At 38.9% G+C, this 26,668-nt stretch overlaps 1 protein-coding gene across 3 annotated transcripts in view; it reads right to left on the reverse strand.

Annotated features, from left to right (window-relative positions):
* Positions 1-26,668, reverse strand: part of CADM2 (cell adhesion molecule 2) — a 356,070-nt gene that overhangs the window by 36,227 nt on the left and 293,175 nt on the right. For 2 of the 3 annotated variants that reach the window (XM_053386460.1, XM_053386461.1), the window contains 2 exons: positions 18,717-18,895; positions 5,160-5,276 (listed from right to left, as the gene is read on the reverse strand). In XM_053386460.1, coding sequence (XP_053242435.1) covers positions 5,160-5,276; positions 18,717-18,895 — 296 coding nt within the window. The remainder of the gene's footprint in view (positions 1-5,159; positions 5,277-18,716; positions 18,896-26,668) is intronic. The other variant, XM_053386462.1, reaches the window with a different exon arrangement.

Raw genomic sequence — 26,668 nt, forward strand, 5'->3', positions numbered from 1 at the left:
TCTATTGTGCAAAATATTCATATTGAAATAGTACCTTTTGTGACTATATATGGAATTCTAGAAAGACAAATTTCATGGCTCTTGAAATACAGGGATTGTGATTAATGATAAATTATGACTTAATGCAAATTTAGAGACCTTATATGAAAATGAAAAGAATTCATGAATTTGTATCTTGCTAGAAGTGGTCACACATCTTACACAGCTTTTGGGATGAGGAGAGTTAGCTGATGTATTTCCAACAGTGCTATTCAGTGCTATTAGTTCTACACTGTGACATTCTTTAAGAATTTTTTTGGGAAAGAAGCCAAACTGGAGATAAAAATTATAGTAGAAAATGCTATGTTTCAAAGGGGGGGAAACAGCTCTGTGTGTAGATACCATATTGGATCATAAGCATAAAGAGTAAAAACGGTAGTATAACCATAAAGTCCCAGGAAATGTAGGCATAATGTATCACATATTGGCCATATTTATCATTCCAAGCAATCAGATTTGAAATTATGCAACCCTGTACTGTGATACTTCCTTTAGTTGCGTGAGGTGTGATAAGCCATAAATTGATGATTAGGTACAGATTGCAACCCAACTGTTTTAACTAATGTTTGGAACATGTTTTAATAATGAGTTTCACACAAAAAAGGCATTGCATGCAGTCTGTTGAGACAGCTGAATTAACTTCCTTTCATTTTCTTTGGGAATTGTTATTTCTTACAGTAGCACGATCACCATCAGATGGTAAGGAATGCCTATGGAAAATTGGCCATAGATACAATGTCAATGTTGTCAAGTAAGAAACAATCATTCGCCCGAACTAAAATCAATTGCATCCACTGGTCTTTATATAGGATTTCTTCTAATAAAAGGCAACAAACACTTTCTAAGATGCTGATAGGCTTAATTCAGATGAATCTCATAGGCAATGGTGGCTGGATGGTACATAGTACAAGCCACAATATTGCCCTGCCAAGGGGAATGACAAGAAAAAAATGTAGATGTTCACAAAAACCAGAAAGTCACAGTCCTTCCAGTCTCATATACTCGTTAGCCTTCCATTTTACATCATCATCATTGCTCAGCCAAGTCCAATCAAATTCCTGTCCATCCCAACTGTCTCCAGTTAGAAGAACCAATTTTTTATTATTATTAAAAAAGCATTTTATTTGTGTTTGCACAAGCAGTTTCCCACCCACTCCTGTTGTCACGAGAGCAGGACACAGGAGCTAACATACAGCTACAGCACACAGATAGTCCTTGTATGACATTAGCAGGTCTGCCTCAGGATATGTGATCTCAGGATGCTTAGAGCTGTTTCCTGGAAGGCCACACCTCACCAGGAGAAGCAGCAAAGAGTGATTTCTACTTTGCAGTACTTGTTTTGCAGCACTGGTAGAGAAAGAGCACACACACAAGCAAGGAATGCTGAACACAGCAGGAGTCCTTTTCTATAATAAATGTTTTAATAGGTACCTATATTTATAATATAACAAATATTAAGGAAATATATTTTCCTGAATGAGGGGACAGGGAAAATAAATGGTGGTTGGCTTGTGCATGTTTTGCAACCAACTCTGTATTAAAAGCTACAGCAGCTGATAGGTGAGACAGGGCATGCTGATCTGAGCCATATGGAATTCCAGAGTAATTTTCAAAATACTTTCAAAAGAAGGGGTGGGTGTGCATGGTGGCTTGTCCTCAGCATACAATGAAAACTATATAATGAAGGTAATTAGATGCACCACTGAGAGGAGGGGAATTCCACAGCTCAGAAGCTGCCACAGTGAGTGTGCAGCCACTGAGGGCTGTACAAAGGGGCCCCATCCAAGATAGTCTGTAGGGAAGAAGGCAGTTTTTCAGGAATTTCATGTCTGGGTTGTTTAGGGTTTAAGCACTGTAGTAGATTGTCTTAGGAAAGACAGAAGAAACCCGGGAACTAAAGGAACTACAAAAATATTGTTATAGATAGGGGGCGGAGGTTAAACCCTAGAAATTAACAAATGGTAGGATTTTGATTATTTGGGGCGTGAAGGAAGAAATACAAGCTGCAGAGGAATTCCTGAGCTAGCCTATGCAAAATGGCCTGGCCAAGCTAGGACTATTAAGAAACAATACAGGGCCATTGAGAGCCATTGGCAATGCAAGAGAACTGTCCTCCCCCCTTGCCCTGAGGTGTGAAGAGAGATGGGTTTGGAAGCTTGCCATGGTAACTGGGTGTGAGGTGACAGGAAAAGAGAGTGTTCTGGGAAGAAGGAAGAGAAAAAGACTAGGATACATCTTGGGAAGGATGGCCAAAGGCTGGCAGGAAGAGATGCTTTGAACTCCATGGCTGCATTGCTGTGGGGGATAAGCCCCTTTTGAAATGACCATGCTGTAAGTTCTGGCTTCCCTCCATGCAGTCAGAAGGTGTAAATAGGTACCATATTTCTTAAAGTTATTACAGTTACCACGGTGTCTCAATTCTCCAAAGGAACACAAGACTCTGAGTGACGGCCTGGAACCCCCCTGGGATCTTGCAATTGCTCGACAGTGAGTGAGGGTGGCACCCAACTTTTGTAACAATATATAGAAAGGATTTCCAAAGATATTGAAATAAAAACAGTGTGCTTACGTTTGTGCATTAAAGCAGCACAATGTCTAATCCAACACTAGTTAAACACTGTATTTTGTCTCCACAGATTGGCTCAGCCATCTGGTATACAAGTGGGAGAATTATCCACTGGGTCTCCCTGGGTGATCTTGCATAATATTTTTTATGTTCCTCAAATACTTCGAGTAACTGCTCAGTGCTAAAATTATGAGTATATCTACTTGCTAGAAGCAAAGATGGTACTTTCCCATCCATCTGATGAAAACAAACTGTTCCGCCTAGTAACTGATAGTCTTTCCTTTTATAGTTCTAGGTACTTAGTTGTCTCAGCATAGGAATAGATAAACTAAGAAAAGAAGAGGCAGCACATGTAGGAAACAATCCTATGCCTGCGTAAAGTTGCCCTCCATTCAACAGCAGGCCTGCTTTTCTGCCTAAGCCTGGAAGACGGAAAACAAGCCTTTAAAAAAGTGAGCCAGGCTGCTAGGTCATGTGGCTGAGTTGAATAGGCTTGGGACACAGCCTCTATGGTCCAGCCCCCAGCACACCCTGGAATACACATTTTTGAGGATGCATACTAGCCTCAGTTAAGTCAGTTTCTGCTCAGCTACCTGAGCTGGGATAAGCAAATTATGCTGGTGCATCTTTGGCTGAGCTGGGGCTGGGATTTAACAACAGCTGAGCCTGGTTGAGCTAGAAAACAGCCAGCTGAGACAGAGATCCACTGCATCCTAAACTTCTAATCCCAGCAGATCTGGTCATAAAATTGCCCCCTTAAGTGTTAAATCTTTATTTCTCTGAATTTCCCTGAAGAAGGACCAGAAAGGCCCAAAATGTGTTGGAATAGTCAGTATCTCTTTTGTCCATCCCATTGCGCATACTTGGTTTAATAAAATAACCTTTAAGGTTATTGTTTAATAAAAATTCTAGGTTTGTGATTTATTTCCAGCTAGTATTCCTAATTCAATGCAGCTTGACACATATAATAAACAATTATCTATGTACTGTGTACCATTTTCAATAAATAAAACTATCATATCCTGCTGAGATAGCTCAGTCAGTAGAGCATGTGTCTCTTAATCTCAAGGTTGTGGGATTGAGCCCCACGATGGGCAAAAGATTCCTGCATTGCGAAAGCTTGGACCAGATGACCCTCACAGTCTATTCCAGCTCTCTAGTTGTATGATTCTATGAAATGGCAAGAGTATCAGACTGTGACTGGAGAGACCCAGATTCAAGTCTGCCATCAGCCATACAGCTTAGGGGTCAGCCAGAGTTTCACAGGCCAAATGACAATGTGGCTGTGAGGAAAAAAGTGACAGGGGAAGTGTATGCATGTATGTTGCCTTGAGTTCATTGGAAGAGGAATGGGAGATAAATATAAGTAATACAAGATATAAATATACACACACCTATACATGTGTGATTGTATGTATGTTTGTAATATATGTTCCATTCTTACCTATGCAAGTAAGTTTTCCCTGGTTGCTTATATTTTTATTAGATTTATATAACAACCTTCATCACAAGATCTCAGGGTGGTTCACAAGATAAAGGTATTAGGTAAAAGCACAAATAAATAGTTAAAACAAAAATTTAGTTGCAAATTAACGTATATTAGTGGTTATAGTGACCCATCAGTATGTACCATTACTTAGGAAATATGAAATGCAAATGGGAAACTTGCTTCAAGTTTATGCATTTAAAGTCAACCACTTTTCTTGTTTGTTTAACTGTGTAATGCTTTAATGTCAGCTCAAAAGTAAGGACCACTGAGTTCAAGGAGGCTTACTCCCATTCAGCAGCCTTGTCAAGTACAACATCCGCACAGCCAAAAAGGTAAGGGATTATTGTGTGGATGAGTTACTAATCTCCACTGGCATCCCTAGACAAGCCATATCATTTTGCACTTCCAATGGAAATGGATGTGCTGAGTGTGTGAGAAAGTGACTGCCATTTCACACCACCACCAGCAGTAGGAAACAGTAATTTCCTAATAAAAGAAACATTACTTTCAAAAGGTTATCTGGATTATCCATTGCAGGAACAGCTACAGATTTCTAGAGCAAGAAATCTATGGTCTGGGAAGGCCTTTTACACAGCTACAGAAGGGAACAGAATTATTGCAAAATTAAACTATAAACATGAATGAAATAGTTCTAAATAAATATAAGGTTAAATCCAAACCACTTACACGTTCACAGCATATTAGCAACAGAAAGCAAACTTATTGTTTTAAGAGACAATGTTAATTCAAAATTAAGTATGTTTCCTTCCAACAAAAGTTTAATATGATAATCTTAAATGAAGCAATTACTTATAACAGCAGTTAAAACACCCATCAACATTCATAAATATCATTAGACAAAGATGCACAATGTGCTGTTAAATCATTCACAACTATGTTAATTGCTGACAATTAAACTGGATGTCCCCATGTATATTAAACTGAACATAAATTTGCAATATTCACAATCTCCCTTTATCATCTTGATCATACTTAGTGCGCATATACCTGTGGTTGCCTATTTATATTGTGATTTGCAGGCCAAAACAAAGAAGCATACTGTACCTCGTGTGTTGATGGCTGTTGCCGATGGGACTGTGCTTGTTAAGGCTACAGTGGTTGTGACTGTTGCAGTGGTAAGGGAGGGGATGACAGTGGTGGGAAGCAAAATGTTGGAAACATCTGGTGAGTGGAAAAAAATATAAAATAAAATCATATCATGCAAACAGAGAAGCAGCATAACAATGATTCAATTTGTAAATACACATGTGTAGAAAATGTTCAAATTAAAACATGCTTAGCACAGACCAACAAAGGTACGGTAGTGCACTTTGAAATTCTTGACATTAGATCACACTCTCTCTTATTCTATTCAAACAGCAACAGACAGAATTTTAAACAACCAAAAAGGACTTGTTCAAATGATTCATGTTTCCACAAAGTGGGAGAGTGAATCTGTGACAAGAATCCTTCTCTTCACTAAGCCATTTTTAAATGCCTCATACAGTAACAAAGCAAATATAGATGCAACAACATGCTGTGTCAGCGTGGGAAGATGAAAACACAACACTGTCATGCTAAAATAAACACACATGTTAACAAGAGATGGCTGTATGTTAAAACACCTACTTTCAGACAGACTCAATGAAAGAAAACGGGGGTGAATGGCTACTAACTCTAAAAGCTGCTTTATTTGATTTGCTTCTCTTCTTCCACATTTTGTTATGGGAAACAGTCTGCCAAGATCCAGAGCAAAGAACACATCAAAATCTTTACCAACAGCCACTGTGAATAAGGGTTACTCAACATAAAGCAATATTTCAGTCAACTTAATTGTATCATTTGAGGACCAACTGTAGAAACTATTCATAGTAATTTTACCATATGTATGATCCATAAAGGAACCTCACCAATAGAAAAACTGAACAAGCATTATCAGTTCTTAGGTTATTTTCCAAATTGAGTAAGTGCACATCTACACACAAAGCTTAAAGGCCCTGTTGCTAAGTCACATCATAAATTCCCTGTAGCAAAACCTTTTGTGATTTTAATATATAGAGGACAATAAAGAGAGAAGTAGGAGGGAGAGAGAAAAAACACCTCTAAAATCTGCACTGCCTAGAGCACTGAAGATCAATGTTCCTTTGTCTAGGAAGACACTGAAAATAAGAAAGAAAAGGCACAGTGGAAAACAACTTCAAATACTGTGAAGCTCAGTTAAGCATCTAGGATGCTACATGACTGAAACCAAGCTTCAGAGGAATATGGTTGCACTCACACAGATACAAACACCATCACTACAGAAGCAGCTAATGGTGGTATCTGTGCAACAAGGGTTTACAAAAAATGGTAATGCAAATAAGAACCACAGCTTTATTTTCAAGTTTCAAGTTCAGGAACAACTTGTATTAGGCAATAGTATTAATAAAATAATACAGAACATATATCCATAGTACAAAAATCCATAATATAAAAAGGACTTTGTCAAGGTCCTGATCATTAAAACACAGTTTCCCTTGTGCATTTCTGACAGCTCCAATTTGAATATTATTTTGATTTTCTTAAAATCCAATTTGCCAACATCGATGATGTAAGAGAAAGTTATCTGAGACACTAACTCAAATCCAGCTGAATTTCAGATTAAACCTCTGAATCATTACAACAGCTTATAGCAATTTTATCTAACTCCTTTTTCCTGATTTTTTTCTTTTTTGCAGCCAGTGCATACAGGGCCACTATGTATGTTATCAAGCTGTTACTGCCACTCAAATGAAACTGAACTATTGTTTGCTTGTGCAAACGAAGGTTTCAGAAAGTGATCCCTTGGCTCTCTATATAAGGGGCAGGTTAACAGACAATGAGTGATGTATTCCATCTGAGGTTGACTACAAATAAAAATCTATCTGCATATTGAACCCTGTTGTAGCAGCCATCCAAAAGCGTAGAAGCATTTCTTAAGGAAACTGTTAAGACTTTGGTTAGATAACTAGCTCTAAAATGCTCTGTTCTCAAGAGTGGATACCATTGGGAGAGGGGCAGAATGGGGTTTCTAATTAGTTGCCGATTCTATCCAGAAGAACCAATCCCTTAGTTGACACTTATTCAAGGTCATTGCAAAGCTCCGTTCTGGAAAATAATAGTAGTCAAAAACATATTGACAAGCTGCTTTCCAGAGTTGGTTATCACCCAATTCCACATAGCGCAGAGCAAGAAAACACTCAATAGGCATGGTAGCAATGTTATAAAATATTATTTAACTCAGCACAGTTAAGGCTATTGCCTTAATTGTTGGCCACTCAGATTCTGTACAAAGAGTAGCTGATATCCCTGATAGTAGGGAGTATAGCTTCCCACCCCAAAAAAATTTCTGCAGCGTTTTCAAAACTTTAATGGGGTTCAAATCAGAGTCCCAGATTTCAACGCCACAGAGCACTTGAGTAAGCACTTTGCTACCAAATATCTTTAGGGCAGGTTCAATCAGCTGCCGTCCCTTATTGTAATAGAATTTCATAATACACAATAGAATTACATGTCTGGACAGACTTGCTGAAATTTATTTTTTTAAGCAGCCATCGATAACAGTACAGCGAGGGAGGACTACCTGATGTTATGTATACCTTTTAGTTTGCCAATCAACCAATCTTACAATGAGAAATGGACCATGTACATTTGTCTTAAGGACCTCATGTATGACCACATAAGGGGACATGTGCTGCTCTGCCCCTTCCCAACTACAACTTTACACCAGTGTAACTTCTCTCCAACCACAGTCATGCTAGAAGCAATGCTGAGTATGGTTTCTTGGCCTGCACTTGTTCAGTCACAGCCATATGTTACCTTGAAGTGGAGCTTAATATTACCAAGTTACACTACTTTAATAGGCCTATAAAAGAATGATGGATAATTTCCAGTGCTCTCCTCCATTTCAATGTTTATTGGGCATGAACTAGGTGATATAGTAGTCCTTAGTGGTCCTTAGCAAATCAACCCAATTTTAATATGCTCAGAGTGTTAACAAGGTATTGTCGCAGTTTCTGTCTGGGGCATGTAAAACATAACAATGTCGTGCTTATTGATGAAGTCCATTGATATTACGAGTAAAAACAACTACTCCTGTTTTATAGATCCCAGAGTTGCAGGGATATTTCTGGTCTTTTGACACATACTGGTTTCTTATGAGAAGAAGTAATGACTCTAGCCAGGATTTCTAAATTAATGCCTGTTTCGAAATGTAAAGTATGTTAGCTATATAACCTATAAACTAGGCACCTGAGCACCATTTGTTAAGCTTCTTTGCTTCAAGCCTTCACCTAGTTACACTTATTTACATCCTACTGCATTTAATCAGTAGGATTACTGCATGATCCTAAACATGTTTACTTGAAGCAAATCCCACCGAGTTTAGCAATACTTGCTTGGTGGCAGGTAGGCTAAATATTGCAGCCTTGTGCATACATAGCTAAGGCATAGTGTTTCAGCCTTTGTCCCAAAGAGTATGATACAACTAGCATGACATTTTGAAAAGGTTCTCATTCAAAATGTAGCTTTTGCTATAATCATGTGGAAAATGGGAAGAGTTCATGAATAGTTACCATGAATTTCTGCAGACAGAGCCATCAGCAACTCCCTACAAATACAGGTCACTTCCCTAGTTTCAGGTGGGATTCAGTCAAATTTCAGAAAATTCAGGTTGCACAATTAAAGTTGACTGGGAGGTCTTGAGCAACAAACGCACTTCCTCAAAACAACTGACTTTTTGGTATAAAGAAAGTGATGGCAAAATGTACTAGGAAGCGTGGAATAAAAATTGCTTGATGCAACATCATATAACCTGGCCACAATAAGATCAGAATGAGTGTTAAATAAGAGGCATAGCCTGTAAGAAAGAGTGTTGCTCACCCACTATGCATTTTGTATATGATGGGTGGGTCGGTGCCATATAATCTTATGAGAAACATATCTCATACTTTCCATGTATTGTCTCAGTGATAATAAACAGAACTCACAACATAAAATACATTTAACTGCTCATACACAATACCAAAAGGATAAGCAACCCAACCATTTAATCATAATCACTATTATGTTGATAGGTTGCTTTATGAAATATCAACCACAGAGAGGATGATTGTTTTAGTCTGATACATGATTTTCTTTAGAAGTATAATATTGCTACAAATATATTGATGTATGGTGATATTGATCATTAAGAGACTTGATCCTAAGATCAAGAGCAGAGCAGAGCTGTGGTCCCATTTCCTTCCCACTGCAGCCACCCCTTGCCTTCAGCTATTCTTGAAGGTTGGGGACCCTCTTCTTCAGAATATCATTCAGTACAGTGGAGGGGAGAAAGGGAGAATTGGCAGAACTCAAGAGTGTGCCCCTTGCATCAACTTAAGTCTCTTCCTCTTTAGCTAGAGCATTCTGCCGAGAACTCTATTTTATATATCTTGGTGGACTTCCAATACTAGGGTTCTTACTATCAAAAGATAAAATCCAATTATTCAAATTTATGGCTGTTCTTCTATTTGCTCACCTACCCTTCATTCAATTTCTCTGTATATAAAAATGTAAACAGAAGCTGCAGCTGCCTGCCAAAGCAATTCTGCACTTGTGGCATTTCTTTTTAAAAAATCTACCAGCAAAGGAGCGCATGAGTTGGACAATAGCAACTCTAAGCAATATGCAGGGCCTGACCTCACTCAGAATTGAAATGAATCAATTTCCAGATGCTCTTCCCACACATTTTCGATACTGTGTAGCTCATTGACCCATAACACCCAAATATCCTTTGGTGAAAGGAGGCAGTGGTTCATCCAGAGGGCAGTAGCCTACCTGGCCACCATATAAAATACTTGAGGAATATCCCTCCCCCGGATATTCGTTCCCCCCCCCCAACTTTACTGAACAAGTGAGGAAATGATTCCTGAACATTCAAAGCAAAAGAGGCACAGTGACAATATGTAGCTATATGCTTTCTAAAAATGTGAACTACATCAGTAAACTTAAAACAGTAATAGCTTTGTTTCAAATTACATAATCATTTGTCCCTGGATTTAATGTACACAATTAAATAAGGCATTCGTGGCTCCACTTTTAAAATGAATATAATACTAATCAGCTAAAGAGGTTATTGGAATTAAAACCAATTTTTCAAAAGGAGGATGGAACAGAGGGCATTCCTCTCCTTTTACCTCCCCTCCATCCAACTAGTTTCCTGGGTTGGTAGACCTGACTTTAGACAAAGCTCTGTTCAACCTTGGGAGATTTCAGGAAGAGTGAAGGGGCTGCAGGAGGCTTCTTGGACGTGACCCTGTCAGCTCTGTCATTACTTTTCTGTTAGAGCTCAGAAGAACGGGGTTCCACACCAGAGTTTAATGTGGATTTGAAACCTGAGACCCATTGTGGGCATGTGCACAAGTATTTGTTACCAGACCAGCAATAATTGAAGTACAAAGTGTGTGCGTGCAGGTTGATAGATAGATGATAGAGATAGTGTTTCTCTCTCACACCTCCACTTCTTTTGTCACTAAGCCATTACTGAGGAACATGTCAGGCTCAGGAGATGAATAGATTCACTCCTTGAGCAAAAGGAACTCCAACTTCCTCAAGGACTTCTTGATCAAATGGGAAGGGCAAGCTCAATCCCATCCGTTTTGATCCCTATAGTTGAGTTTGGACTAAACTACTGGAAAGCAAGCAGCAGGACATGTGCTTAATACCCTCAATTTGTGGAGCTTGAGAAAGGATGCCTGCCTGGTGCTCTCTGGTGCCAGATCAGCACCCAATGCATAAATTGTTCATCTGCAATGCATTAATTCCAATGGGATGCACATTTATATGAATGTGCATTCTGGTGTGATAAATTATTAGCCCACTTGTGCCAGCAATGGGGAACTTTCATTTCAGCCCCCTCACCACCTCAGACTACTAAACATGAATTTCTCAACAAGGGGAGGTAAAGAAGGAGGAGAGGAGGAGGAGGAATGGGATTTTTTAAAATGAACATTGTAGTCCTCACCCCACCTCCAAATACCAAATTCGCATTGAAAATCAGATCTCATATTAGTCATAACAGATTTCTGTGGGAGCTACTTTACAACCTGCTCTATATACACACGGCATACATAACTTGATATACGTAAGATTTAGTACTTATATGGAGCCAAAATAGATTATGCATTCTTAAAATAGATTATGAATTGTTTTTGGCAGAGTTCTGTTAAAGTATAAATGCATTTTTGTGGTAAAAACCCCCAAACCATTAAAGCAAGGAGCTGAACATCTGAATTTTCTGGTTTGCCCTTTGTGAGATTTTAACCTTTTTTTCACAAAGTTGTCAGCCAAAAAATGCAACAATGAATCAGTTTTCATGTGCAGTATAAAAATAAACTTGAACAACTTTTGCACATGTGGTTGCAAGAGAAATAAATTATATACTGTAATAAGTGAAAATATAAACCCAGTACTAATAAAATACAGGTTGTGAATGACTAAAACAGATGAGATTCTTAATACTTAGATGTTTTACCCTTTCCCCAAACTATTATCTCAAATATGTATATTGTCCAATATCAAGCAAATGAGCTAAGCCAGCTCCTACTCTCCTATTCAGTGCTATGAAGTGGACATCTCCGCACCCTCTACCTTCTCTAACTCTAAAAAAGACATGGATTCTGGCATTATTTATAGGATGAGAACTGATAATCTCTAGTAACATCTGGAAAGGTGAAATCTATCAATATTAGAAAACTGAGGCAACAGTGCATGTCAAAGATGGAAATATTACACATTCAATGCTCCAGTGGCCCATACGATAGAGCTTCTTAAAAATGCAATAATCTCAATATTAATTTATGTTTTAGTTAGTTGAAAACAATTTGTGTCTGAAATGCAATGAAAATTCCACCATTCTGATATAGCCAATTGTTAAGCAGATATTGGAGGCTTACTCAACAGGATGCAGGAATGTTGAAATTAAGGCCTCATTTTATTGCCTATCATTAAATTATTCTAATCCAGCAAAATTAGCTTTTTAAATTTGAGATTTAACTCAGTCACTAATTAAATCAATGGGAGAGCTAAAGAGCTGATTTCTCCACATACTGACAATATGTTTACAAGTATAATCAATTGGATACCATAGGCCTGCACTGAGTACTAGTGTGCTTCTAAGCCCAACTCAAGGTGTTTCCCTGTAATACAAAGCCCTAAACAACTCCAGCCTCATATATTTGCAGGGGTTTTCATCCTATATAGACTGGTCAGGTGTTGGATCTGCAGAGGAGGCTCTGCTGGGATTTCCGTCGCCATGTGAAATTTGTCAGGCAGTGCTGTGTAAGAGAGCGGTTTCTTTTTAACATCAGGCCAAGGTGCACAAAGGGGTGCATCTTCCACCAAAAAAGGTGGAAATTGTTTAATTGTACTGAGCTATATGCAACCTCTCCTGGGACTGCATGGTGGAAGGTGAGCTGTAAATGCCTGTGAATGAACAAATAGGGAATGCATGATTCCTTGTCTTACGGCCAGGCAATGCGTGGCTCCTCACAAAAACACCACTTTTGGTGGGATTGCTCTAGCACACATACTGCTTTAGTTCATACATAATGATGCTGGTTCAGCAAGTCATGGTTTAGAAGCCTGGGCAATGGTCCTATTCTAAGCATGTGTGGTGCACCTGCTTGGGAGTTGGTGCAGTAAATGGGCATTTTTCTTGTCTCGTCCCTTCTGCTCTGAGTGGCATGAGTGCTGTGGAGTGGCTGTGCCACTCCATCAAGACCTGCCACATACCAGGTCTTACATACACTTTAAAAAAGGGATAAAGGGAACCATCTGTTAACTAAAATTCACACAAGACCAAGTTTGTCTTCATATTAGCAGAATTTACTAATAAAGGAGCCCTAACTCCCCAATTCACTAGCTTGGTGGGGCATTAAGATTGAGGTGATGTATATGTTGGCAGAGAAGAGCTTCACTGATGGAGGCGCACATCTACTACAGAGGTGTCGGCTACTTCTGTGGTTGTTTCACTGGTTGTTGATAGAATTAGGCTCCGGGGGGGGGGGAGGCCCCAGCTGTGAGATATGGGTGGTCTGGGATGCAAAGTCCCTTCATTCATTGGGTAGGTTCCAGGACTGGACTCCCTTGCTTCACCAGCCAAGAACTGGTAGAACTAGGGCTGCCATGTTTCAAAAGGTGAAAATCCAGACAGAAAAGTTGTTGAGGTTTTTTCCCAGTACTATACCTACGTACCTGGGAGAAAACACTATTGAATTCAGTTAGGCTGAATAGAGCTGTATTGGCTGCATGCTAAAAGATTTAGCTTGCTATTCATCTGCTGATAGATGTATTGATTTGAGCTACTATAAGAGAATATAAGACAGAAATATTCCATAGTCAGATACTGTGGGAGAAAGTGATTTCCCTATAACTTTATTTTTAGACTGTCCCAATTAAAGCATCACAGTGTTCATGTTGTTTGTATAATTAATATGAATAAACACTATGCTTACTCTTAATCTCTAATTATGATAAACTACACATTTTCATTTAAGTCAAGCCTCTGCTTGCACTAAAGCTGTCTAAATCTCTCCTGAGTTTTGAAGATAACTTTGGAAATTGAGGGAATTAGCAGATAGGGTCCCACTGAGAGAACTGTTCACAGGAAAGGGAATAAAAGACGGATAGGTGACTCTAAAGTACTCGATAATGAAAGCTGGGAGGAAGAAAAACTGCTGTGGTTGAAAATAAGTAAGATCATTTTGTGGAAATTGTGTGCAAACATTAAAGCACAAATTAAGGAACAAAATGTAGGACAGATCCTGTTCAACAACAAAGGGCTCTTGTTCCATATTCTGAGATTCACACTGGGGAAAAGTTGCAGAAACTACATTAATTTCACACACGTTTATGACGAATAAATGCAATTTCCTCTTTAGTTCTAAAGGGTTTTACTTCTTCCACTCTACCTCAGAAAATACCAGCACATAAGACCAATGAAACTTATGACAATCAACTGATTGTGACAACCACATTTAGATAAGCAACAGAGCCAATACAGAGAGTGATAGGCTTTCCTTTGGATGTGCCAGCTGCTTGTCTTTGACAAAGGATATATAACTGTTCACATTTTAAGCTATTCAGATATTATAATTTGGGTCCTAATAATGCTCAATTATTATTAGTTCAAAATAAGTTCTAAATTGTTTAAAGTTTATTTTTGTTGAGGAAACTATACAATGCCATAGTATTTCTGTTTTATTACCTACAGCCAGTAGGCTTAACTGGAATACTCAAACTGAAGCACTCGAAGTTGAACAAATAATGTAGCCAGAGGGCTGGCACTTGCTAAAAATCTACAGCTGAAACTACCCTATATAGTTTCTGTGAAGAAGGGTCAGTAAGAAGAAGACTGTATAATGGACCTAAATTCAGTAAACATATTTATCGATAGATTTTCATGTTTAGAGAATCCCCCCACAGTATTCCCTCCTTTTACTCTTGGCACCATCTTTACTCAGAGAAATTAAGCAGAAACTTTGTAGCTCCACTTCCCAATTCTCAAGCAAAATTCTGAGCCAAGGAAATAGTGCTTATCAAACTCTGATCAATTTCCCTACTACTTTCACCACTTAGGTTAAACTCTCTCCCACCCATTCACACTTTATAAGATTAGTCAGGCACAACTGATAATCTGTGCAAACTCTGCTTCCCAAATGCAATGTCACGTGACCAACTGGAAAAAGATAAGATGTATAGCACCAATTCTGCTTAACCCCAATAGAGGTTCTTGGTAATTTCTTTCCAAAATAGTTTCATTCTGTTGTGCTTGGTCCTCTTAAATTGAACTCACAAAGGGGAAAAGACCATCATAAATTCCCTTACCCAACCATGGCAGTTATTAACTCTGCACTGGAAGAATATATTAAATGCTAGAGACAATTTTTGTGCAAAATGAAGATAAGGAAATATATGCCCTCTATTAAATGGCATAACCCTTTCTTCAATTTTCAAACTGCAAAGTAAGAAAAAAGGGGGGAAGAGTTCTGTCCCACTTGGTGCACCCAATAAAGCTATGCATCTAATCTCAATGCTGAAAAAATAAGAACAGGAAATTGTCTAAGATTATCATTATAATCAAACTATGCTGAAGAATCGTTTGATATCAAACACTACTAAACACTGAAACTTTTAAAACTTGGAACATTTGACATTATCTTATTTTAGAAGGCTTACAGTGCTAATAAACTCAAATATATACTTCTGCAATTACCCTCTGTAGTTCCAAATCTATATTTGCAGAAATTTAATTAGGAAGAAACTCCAGTATCCATTTTTACAATAATAAAAATGTCAGCAAGGCCAACTTTCAGCTAGATAATATGAAAGATGTGCAGGCACAGACTACTAAGTAATCAAACTTAACAACAGAATCCTGATGATTAATATGCCTGACTCACTTTGAGCTGGATAATCAGATGAACAGGGTGCAAGCAACTGAGCAGTGACCAAATATGGGGGAGCTCATGTGTATTCAGACATCTATATTTCTAAAGCAACTACTAAATGAAAAAGTACGTCTTGAAGTAGTTTCAGTTAGCAAAATGTGTGATTTCTGAAAATGCCAACAGCTTTATCATCAAATGCTTATTCACAAGTTGCCTCATTGCTTTTTATTGTTTTAATTAACAAGAATGGTTGGGAACTGCAGGCAGGTTAAGACTTGTATGCTTCAAAGAAACATGAGGTGTAATTCATACTGTATCTATGCTCTGTGTCCATAGACTGCATTCAAACATCATAGTAAACCTGGAATAGCCAACTTGATGTCCTCCACATGTTGCTGGACTATAGTTAAGATCATCCTTGACCATTAGCTATACTGATTGAGGTTAATGGGAGTTGAGTCCAACAACACCTGGAGGGAACCAGCTTCGCTATCCCCGAAGTAAACTATAGCTTATGCAAACAAGCCATCCCAAATGCCAGCTTTGTACACATCCCAGTCCCTTCCGCTACATTTTCAAATTGGCTTGTTTGTTTTGTTTTTAAAAAACCTAGTTTACTTCAACCATAGTTTGTTGGTTTGGACATGAAAAACTGTGGTCAAGCAAAAAAAAGTATCTTCTTGTGGCTGCATTGGAATAAGAGAGGAAAATGTGACTCCAAGCTTTACTGCAACTTGTCAGACTGAACTGGGGTCTAGCAAGTCATATGAACTGGGCTGTTGCATCATCACATGGAATCCCTGTCAATATGTGTTGGACATCCTGTGTGGCTGGTACAGGTCATGTCTTGGACTCAATAGAAAAGCATCCCCAAGAGCACTGGCTTGATTTCCTTCTGAAGATGTTTTATATATAGTCACTATCTCTCTGGGCTGTCAGGGGCTGCATATCAGTGGCGGATGGGGCCTGGAATAAACAATTCTTCTGCTTTTTCACAATTGTTATCTCAGTGTAAAATTCCCTACAGGATTTGAATGATTTTCTCTCAAATTAAGTATACAAAGGATTAATTAAAAACAAAAAGTCAGAAAAATAAGGAAGAAATGAACAGGAGGAAGAAATTCTAATGGGATGGAATAATAGAGAAGTTCAGTAGCAGCTGGAGGACCCATAAAATTAGATCAGAGCCACATGTAGATCCTGGGTTGCAGATTGCTCACCTATAACTTATAAAGAAGAAAGTTAAAGGGAGGTTTAATTTGCTCCTTGATACTGGTCACCCCAGTGTGGTGAAATGCAGGGAACTGGCAAATATATCTTGTATTTTTCTAACTCCTATGTTGATTGTTGCTGTTTTATGGGGTTTTTTAAACGCCATTTTAATTATTCAGTGTATTTCTGGGGGCTTAATGTTGTGCACCACTTTGTGCATCTTTCTTTTTAATTGGAAATAATTATAGAAAATTTACAGTTAAATTAAAAAATGTTCTAAAGGCACAGATTAACATCTCACCCACATAAAGCCAAAATATGATAGCAGACTGCTTGTTGGTAATGGGGGTGGGGTGGAGGTGAACTAATATTTGTGTTTTATTTATTGAAGTTTTTAAAATTTAAACCTGAGTAATAAGTTACTGAAATTTTAATGAGCCTGTCATTACCTATGGCACTAATCCTACGTAAACTAATGATAAATTTCAAAGCACTTATCTAGCAGCATGAGCAGCATTAATCCATGGGGTGATTTTGATAAAGTACAGTTCAACAACAGAGGAAAAAATGGCTAATTAAAAAGTTGTTTAGAGAAGTACTTATTGCAAATGTGAGCAAACTGCATAATAGTAACATGGATGCCTAGTGAACTCTGCTGCTAGAGGCCTTGAATCGCCAAATGAAAATCTCCAAATGAAATACAAGCATTATTAAATTAACTTAATATTTCAGAACTGTTTGGTTTTTACATGGAGCCACCTTCTTTTTAAATGCAACAATTATTTTTTTTTTCCGGTGGGGATGCATGATTCCAGATCAAGAAAATTAGGAAGTTGTTTCAATGGGTCTACTCTTAATATGCCTAACTGGAGGCATGGTAACTGAATTTCAGGAATTTACATTTCTGCATTTATGATTCCCAGTTGTGTGAAAGCATTGCCTCTTATCTCCTACACTGATGCTTTCTAAATGGATGGGGGGTCATGTGTTTCTGGATTCCACCTCATACCTGAAAGTTCATGAGATTTAGGATAAAGCCCCTATCTAATGAGAATTATAGATTTTCAGCTCTGAATCACCACAATAATTTTAAGAGGGCTGCTGTCTTGGCAAAGCTCACCCACCTGCCTTAGCAAGTATAGTCACAGTGATCCCTTCGATTAGAGGAAGTCTAAAGCACAATTTGCAGCCAGCACTGACCAATCTATAAAATACATTTTTGTCATATTTGGCATTTCCCATCTGAAATATTCCTTTCAATTTCTTTCATGGTAGGAGTTCAGTAACATGGAAAATACTTTCAACCTATTGTCAAAAAACAACTGCTACATTTTCAGAACTTACAAATTAGAAATATTCCCTGTCACTCATTCACTAGAAAGTAACTTCCATCAAGCGCATATTTCTGGATATTTGGCCTCTGCCAGCTGCCTGACACTTAATGAAATACTGGCTGAGTTAACATTTTTGTGATGAGCCAGGGTCGCTGGTATATTGTGGTTTACCATGAACAAGCAACATGTTTACACATGCATCCTGATGACTTCTGCTTTGTTCTTCCCTTCACACGGACAGGAGAAACGTATCAGGAAACCACAACGTATGACTTCTGAAACCAGGGTCCTAATTTGCTGCTCCAAAACGTCAGGATTTGTAAACCACAAAAACTCATAGTTTAGAGCTTGCTTAGGGGGAAACAAACCAGGCTTCTAGGGGTTTAGATATTCAAGCAAGCCATGCTTAATTGCAGCTTCATGATTTGTTTCTCCCACTTACTCCAGGGGAGAAGCAAAGCAGAAGCAACTTGAGCTGCCGTTCATTAAGGTAAGCCACAATTAGCCAGCCAACTTTGTTTTGAGGGAGAAAGGCAGGGTAAAATTAATGCTAAATCAAACCAAACAAATTAATCGAAGCACATGTCAATGCACGCCATCATTTAAATGACAGAGAAGGAAGTACTCACCATGTATAATCAGAACATACTCTGCGCTGTTTAGGCCAATAGAGTTTGCTGCTTCACATCGATATGTACCATTGTCCGTTCTATTTAGGGAATTAATGTTTAGCTCCCTACCATTAACAACCATCCTTTCTGGATCTGGTAAATCTCCACCATCCTTAGTCCACAATACTGGATCTGGCCTATTAAAAACAAATAGAGGAAACCATTATTTTCAAATTCATTTTAAAATAAATGTGCATCATATCAAACCAACCCAACATGGGTTTCTCATGCAGCAAACTTTAAGAACCATAAAAATAATTAAGTAATCAATACAGACAGAGCTGAACAACACCATTCACAATTAAATATTATCTTTAAATTAGATAAAATATTGGTTGGTGGTAAGGTCGATTATTTATCATTGGCTTTGCAAATGCCTTAGAACTGTAGAAATATTCATGATTAAATTTTCCTACAAAATATTGTCTCTTTTAAACTATACCTCGGGATATTTTCCTATTGATAAATTCTGCCCAATGACATTTACTTGATTTGTTCCTGTCCGTTATATGATTTACAGGCTATTCTTTCAGAATTAAGCCTACAGTATATACTCAGAGACCCACATCCAAGTACCTCCTCTGGCAAAAGCTTTTTTAGTGGGAGCTCCCTTCTCAGCAATGGCACCCCCATTGCCTCCTTCTCAGTACCAATATTTTGAATGTTCTTTAGCATTTTTATTGCTATTACTCTTGGTATCTTGTTAGTCAGATTAATTTTAATGGTGATTGTGTTTATGGCACTGTGGTTATTGCTTTTAATTGATTCAGCTGTTTGTGTTATGGATTTTTATTTTTTTATATTTAACTGATTGTTATAGAAGTGTAAATGTTGCTTTTATTGCCACCTTAAGGTTTTGGTGTAAGGCGATGAATAAGGAAGAAATAATAACAATGATCATATCTACCAACTTTGGGACTAATTGAAATCTTAATAGCAACTAGTCTCATATTAAGCATGCATACACAGCCACAATATCATGCATAAAATGTGGTATTGCACCAGTATGGAACAGTACCTAAACCCGTCATGCCAGCATGATGGGAACAAAGTTATATAGACGCACATAACAGTTGCACTACTTTAGGCTGAAAACAATAAGCCTTTACAAGGCAACACTTCAAGGCTCTAATTCATTAGTGGAGTGTGTAGGAAGATCATCACAGGCTGCTAAAAGGCACAGATAAAGCAAAACTACAGAAAAGGTTAGTACCATGTTCTTATAATAGTCATTAAGGAAAATAAAAAATATGTGGGTATAGCAATGGATGTGCAATAAAATCAGAGGAACTGGGACAGACAGGTAGAATTGTGGAAGAGAATTAATCTATAAAGGGTTGGTATTCTGTAATGGGAACTATGGAGAAGCAAAAAGTCTGTATAGAGGAATCTGAGAGGACTACGAGAAAATATTTTTCACACGTAGTTATAAATTATGTGGTAGCCTATAAATTATGAAAAATTATAGCGTTTCTATTTTACGTCACTCTGTCCAAAGCCTCAGGGTAAAAGAAAATATTAATATAATATATATATTTCCTAATAAATAACAGAGTCTAGCAATAATATACAATATTGTAATGCTACCATTAAATTTAACGCAGCAAGCAGAAACCCACAAATGTTAACCCACAAATCTGTATACATACATTCTGATTCTGGTTTTCCTATGCATGAAACTCTAGCAATAGCATATATGTTTTAGTGGGGCAGGTTACAATGCAAAAGAATGAAAGCTTACATTTTAGCAAGGAAAAAAACAGTGGCACCTCCAGCTATACATTAGCATGGGACCTTTATACACCTGCCCCCAACCACCCAGTTTTAGTCTAACCAGTTCTCACTGTAAACCTATGGATTGGCTTATTACCATATTTATTCGAGTTAAATGCACCATCAAATCTAATGCACACCTCAGTTTTCAGAACCTTGAAACAAAAAACAAAAACAGGATTTGGCTGGCAAGTGCAAATGTGCCATCGAATCTAATGTGCACCTTAATTTTTACAACGTAATTTGGTGGAAAAGGTGAGCATTTGATTCGAGTAAATATGGTAGATCCCTGAGGAAGAAAGAACTGGACACATAGTACTAAACACATTATAAAATACCAAGGGAAAGCCATCCACTTACTACCACCGGCTTTTGTGTGTTAATGAAGTGTCTTCAAGGACCAGCCCTTTGGTGTACATTTTCTAGCCTCTGACCATGCAAGTCTCTAACTGCCTTCACATGCCAGCATTCTCCAAAGTTTGACACTTTGACATAGGAATTCCCTTCTGGCATTTCTTATAGATATTTATAGCACAAACATAACATGCCTATTCAGAACTGATCACTGTTTGGTTCAGCGATACTTATTCATACATAAGGGTGTTTAGGATCACAGTCTTAAGAAAGAAATATGGACATAAAGGCAACAATTTTCTGTTAGCCCTTCCAAAAATTTAACACCTCTCTTTTTTGCATGTTCATAATTCCTTCCTGCTATTTTAATGGTAGAGTTTTAATGTTTTCGTGATTTTTTTTTATGTGCCCATCGTAGGTTTTGTGGGCTGTTTTGGGTTGAGAAATAGACCAGAATTTGTAAATAAATAATCCCTCACACTGAGCAGTACTTCCATATCATATGATATTATGCAATAATGTAACATGCTTAAAACTTGCAATTTACAGAGTCAGCACCTTTAGTTTATTGATAATATATCTGAATACTGACCCTAGTGACTGTTCCTAAAAATAGAAGCTATGTGGGAAAGGTATATTTAATATCACCTGACTAAGATAATCCGTGTTTAAATAATATATTTTTGATTCAAAAAAATATTATGCAATTACTTTCACTTGTATTATACACAACAACAGAGACAGAAGATGAAATACCGTATTTTTTGCACCATAACACTCACTTTTTTCCTCCTAGAAAGTAAGGGGAAATGTCTGTGCGTGTTATGGAGCGAATGCCTACGGATGGCGGGGAGATCTGCTGCAGTCGTGAGCAGAGTATCCATGGTTCCCCTTCCTTCCCTCCTCCGTGGCTCGCTTTGAAACAGCAAAGCGGGAGAAGACACGCTGAGTGGGGAGGAGAGAGGAACAAAGAGCCTGCTTGCTTTAAAGGAGCAAAGCGGGAGAGGAGAGGAGCCGCTTACACGGGTCACCCCAAATTCACCATCAGATCACATAGCATGTCCATGGCTACAGCTTGCACCAAAAAAATCACACACCCACTGTTGCCTGGGGCTGCAGTGGTGCAAAAACGTGGTTACAAAGCATGGATCCACATGGATCCTCAGGATTTTTGCATTGGGCTACCCCAAACTCACCGTCAGATCACATGTCTGTGGTCACAGCATGAACCACAAAAATCATACATCCACTGTTTCGTTTAGAATTTTTTCCCCTTGTTTTCCTCCTCTAAAAACTATGTGCGTGTTATGGTCAGGTGCGTGTTATAGAGCGAAAAATACGGTATTTGTTGAAAAATAAACATAGATTTGACATAGTAATAAATGCATTCCAAATACAGTACAACATAGTGTTTCTAGTTGCAAAAACAGTATTTCATCGGTAAAAATAAATGTTTAACTTTATTAACTATGTGCTGAGTCTGACTATTCAGTCCTCTGACTTACATCTGATACCAAAGCTAGAAGCTAAAGAGAATCTCTTATGCAGCAGACAGATGAGCTTGGAAGCCAGTTTTGCACATGTAATCTAGCAGAAAACATTTGTGTTCAAACAGTCCATGTTGTTTATGTTAAAATGCTGACAGAGCTTATTTCTCTTTAAGGGGTAGAATGAGGCAGCTTGCTGAAAAGAGGTGTTCTTTTAAAACTAAGGTATTCTTAGATTTATAATTTCTCTCCCTCTTGTTCCTCACAAATGCATAAGGCATGCATCACTCAGTTGATCTACTCATGTTTCTCACAAGCTTTTAAGAATCAAATACTTCTGGAAAAAGATAGGCTAAGTTATTGAATACTGTATGTATTATATGACATGTGTTGTAAGCAATGTTGGATATTGGAAAATCAGATTATCTTAAAGTATTGTTAAGCAATTTCTTGTAATATTTTAATCTCTCTGTTTCTATACCTGCAAAGGTGCAGGGAGTGTGGCACCAGTGCAAAGAAGCAGATTGTGGCAATTAAGGATAGTGCAGCTACACCAGAGCATCTCCTGCATGCAAGCCATGTACAAGGCAAATAATGGTGGAAAGGTAATGCTGAGAAGACAGGACAGATACCTAGTGACCTGTAAGCATGATCCCTCTTTGTTCGGGAGGCAGGAGAGTGAGCAGCAGAAAATGAGTGGGTGGTGTTAGAACAGAATTTGGGATGAAGTAAAGAATAGAGTGGGACAGGATCAAAGCATACTGTATTTTTCGCCCTATAGTGTGCACTGGCCCATAGGACGCACCTCATTTTTTGGGGGTGGGAAATGAATAAAAAAAAATTATATTCCCTCCCAGCCGTGGGGCCGGGGCGGGGGAAGCCCGAGCTTCCCCTGACCCCAGCCCCCAGAACAGGCTGCTACCTGCAAGCCTTGCGAGCCCGGCGGCAACTCCCCCCGGGCGCGCAAAGCTTGAGGACACCTGCGCAAAGCACGGGACGTCCTCTGGAGGGCGCCCCGTGCTCTGGGCTGCAGGCTGCCGCCTGCAAGCCTTGCACGCCCGGGGGAACTCCCCCCGGGCGCGCAAGGCTTGCGGACACCTGCGCGAAGCACGGGGAGTCCTCCGGAGGGCACCCTGTGCTCCGGGCTGCAGGCTGCTGCCTGCAAGCCTTGCGAGCCTGCGGGAACTCCCGCTGGGCGCGTAAGGCTTGTGGATAGCTCCCTGAAGCCTGGAGAGCGAGAGGGGTCGGTGCGCACCGACGCCTCTCGCTCTCCAGGCTTCAGCGAAAGCCTGCATTCGCCCCATAGGACGCACACACATTTCCCCTTCATTTTTGGAGGGGGAAAAGTGCACACTATAGGGCGAAAAATATGGTAAATTGGTTGTAAGCACTGCAACCACCTCTTCACCCCAAACCACCGATGTCAGACATGATTGGAATTGAACACGCTAATAATGGTCAGAATCCACGAATCATGCAGCTAGTTCTGTGTGCTCACTGTGCTTTCAATACATTCTCTGAATAGTAACTCTCCCCCATCTTCAACGAGTTGAATGGCAAACCCTTTTGAAACTAAGGTTGATCTCAACAGCCGTTTCTTTCATGATATTGAGGAGTCTTTTGTTGACAGAGCAGCTTGTTGGATAACGATAATAATAGTGATAATAAAATGAGACAGCATGAAAATAAAAAACAAGAATTAAATACATGCTTAAATAAAATAAGACCATGCCTTCAGGATTCCGGGAGGAAAGAACACGAAATTAAAAGAGAGAGAAAAAGATCTAAAGCTGTATTTTACCACTGCAGTTTAAAAGGGAAGGCAAGATATCATTATAAAACCATCATTATAAAACCTTCCAAGAGATTTTATTGTCTGCCTTTGGGAGAATAGAAGGAAGAGAGAAGCAGAGAGCTTTCTGTTTCCTCTCCTATCTCCACTTACTATCTTCGAAAGAAAGACAAGCGGATTTCTCTTCTGTGACTCATGGAATAAATGTAGTTATAGATGCTGCACACTATGTTGTCAAGCATAAAGCTGAACGTCATCTTCACAAATATAGGAATATGAAGAACTATTCAGATTTGCAGTAACAATCTGGGTTTCATTATTATTACTTATTTTAGAATGGTGTGTATATAATAAGGAGAATGTAAGTTGAGAAGTTAATGTGCTTAACAAGCAGCCATTGTGCACATTCACCAGGCCTCATGGAGGAGCATGTGCACACAATCCTTCCAGGAAGAGGAAATTGTGCACATTTCCCAGTCCATATATATAAACAGGCCTTGGATAAATCCACATTCCCTAAAACTCAATAGTGCATCTGTAACAACAAAACCGCTCCCATATTGGTTTTTACAGCCACAGCAGGCACTGTAACTCTCCAATGGTTTGACTTTACCCCAGATGCTGCACTTTTCCATTGTCTCTCAATACAAATTGATGTTAACTAATCAGGATCATCTGACGTTTGCACTTTTGTTGCTGCTTCTAGAACAGATGGGTAAGGCTGCAGACCTATCCACTCTTAAATGGAAGTAACCCTTGTTGAACATAGCTAGACTTACTTCTGAGTAAGCATGCATACAATAAATATGCAGCTGCTGTTCTAAACTGCCATCAGTTGCTGAATATAATATAATATAATATAAACTTTATGTCAGTACTTTAAAAATAGATGCTTTGATAAATTTGCATGCTAAGGTCAAATGGAACCTGGCATCAGGAACAAAACAATACTTTAAAAACTGAACTGTGCATACCTCTGTCACTAGAGTATATGTGGTTGCAAAATTTAAATGATGCTGATAGCTTATAAATAATGTAACCAGGATTGGGGTGCATAAAAAGGAAACTATAAAGGTGAAAAATTTCAAGAGACCCCTGAGGCAAAAAATGGGAGAACATCCAGCAATACAAATGTCATTGCAATAGCATGACATTGTAAATCACACACACACACACACACACACACACACACATTTTCCATTTGAGAAATAACGTAGTTGTAAATCCTTTAAACTAAGTTTTAAATCCCCTATAAAAGTTTAAATCCTATTTCACTCTAGGGAATGCATGCCATGCAAGAATGGGTTAAGTAGGGTTGCCATTATAAATTAGCTCAAGGAAAAAGCACTAAATATACAGTATAGGGGACAATTTTATCCAAGCGCAGAAGCTGAGGAAAGGTGGGTAAGATTGCTATAGGCCAGGGCATTCTTTCCTATTCTTCAAGGATTCTCTTTCACATGGCTTTGCTACTAAGCATAAATGCTAACTAAGTGCCTATTAAGGGAGCAGATTGCTTTAGCCATTTGGATGGCCATCTCACAGCCTGCTCCAAAGGATGTGGTGGCCATGAAACTGGTTTGCCTATTCCAAGGGTGGGCTGTGGGCCCACTGGCTCAAAAGAAGCAGCCTGCAGTTTGGCCAGGAGGGGGGGGGAGGCAATTTCATTTAAAAAGACTGAATGGATCAGACCATGGTCCATTTAGCCCAGCCTCTCATTCCCACAGTGGCCAAACCAGATGACTTGTAAAGTTCATAAGCAGAGCTCAAATGCAATAGACTTCCCCAACCTAGGGGAGGCCAAATACAATTTCAAATACAATCCCTAGCATTTCCCATTAAAATGGTGTCTGGCAAGAAGACTGGGACAGATCTCTGCTCAGGAATGTAAAGTGGGTAGTAGTGTTCTAAGCAGGACCGATTGACTCAGCATAAGACACCTTTAGATGTCTAATATATATTCAGTATGTGCTGCTGCTTTCAGAGGGCAGGGGCCAAAGCTCAGTGCTTTAGTTCAATTCCTGGAATCTCCAGTTAAGAGAGTTAAAATAAGGGGTGAAGGCAAATACATCTGCTTGAGACCTTGGAGAGCAGACAATACTCAAGAGGGTGGGCATTCATCTGACCTTGAATAAGGTAGATTCCTATGTACTTATGGGATGGATGTTCCTGTGAATCTGGTAGTGTGCTGTTTGCTTATTTCTGATCCCCTACCATATTTGCTCAACTGTCATACCTGCACAGCTCAGGCAGCGGGGGTGGGGGGGAGGCGGGAACTGCAGCAGCAGCTGAAAGTGGCAGAATCATCTAATTGGTGGTGAAGCGAGAATCCAAGGATTTAATGAAAGAATGTATTTAGAACAAAAGTGTGCAAACTGTACAACTCCTCTCTTACATCCCCAACTGCATTTCATTAGCATTAACATGGCTCTCAATTAATCTCAGTAATTTGTAACAGCTATTCTGATGCACCCACTTGAGTACTGTATTATCTTGATACTGCT

This window comes from Podarcis raffonei, chromosome 4 (assembly GCF_027172205.1).
Source record: "Podarcis raffonei isolate rPodRaf1 chromosome 4, rPodRaf1.pri, whole genome shotgun sequence".
Classification (NCBI taxonomy): domain Eukaryota; kingdom Metazoa; phylum Chordata; class Lepidosauria; order Squamata; family Lacertidae; genus Podarcis; species Podarcis raffonei.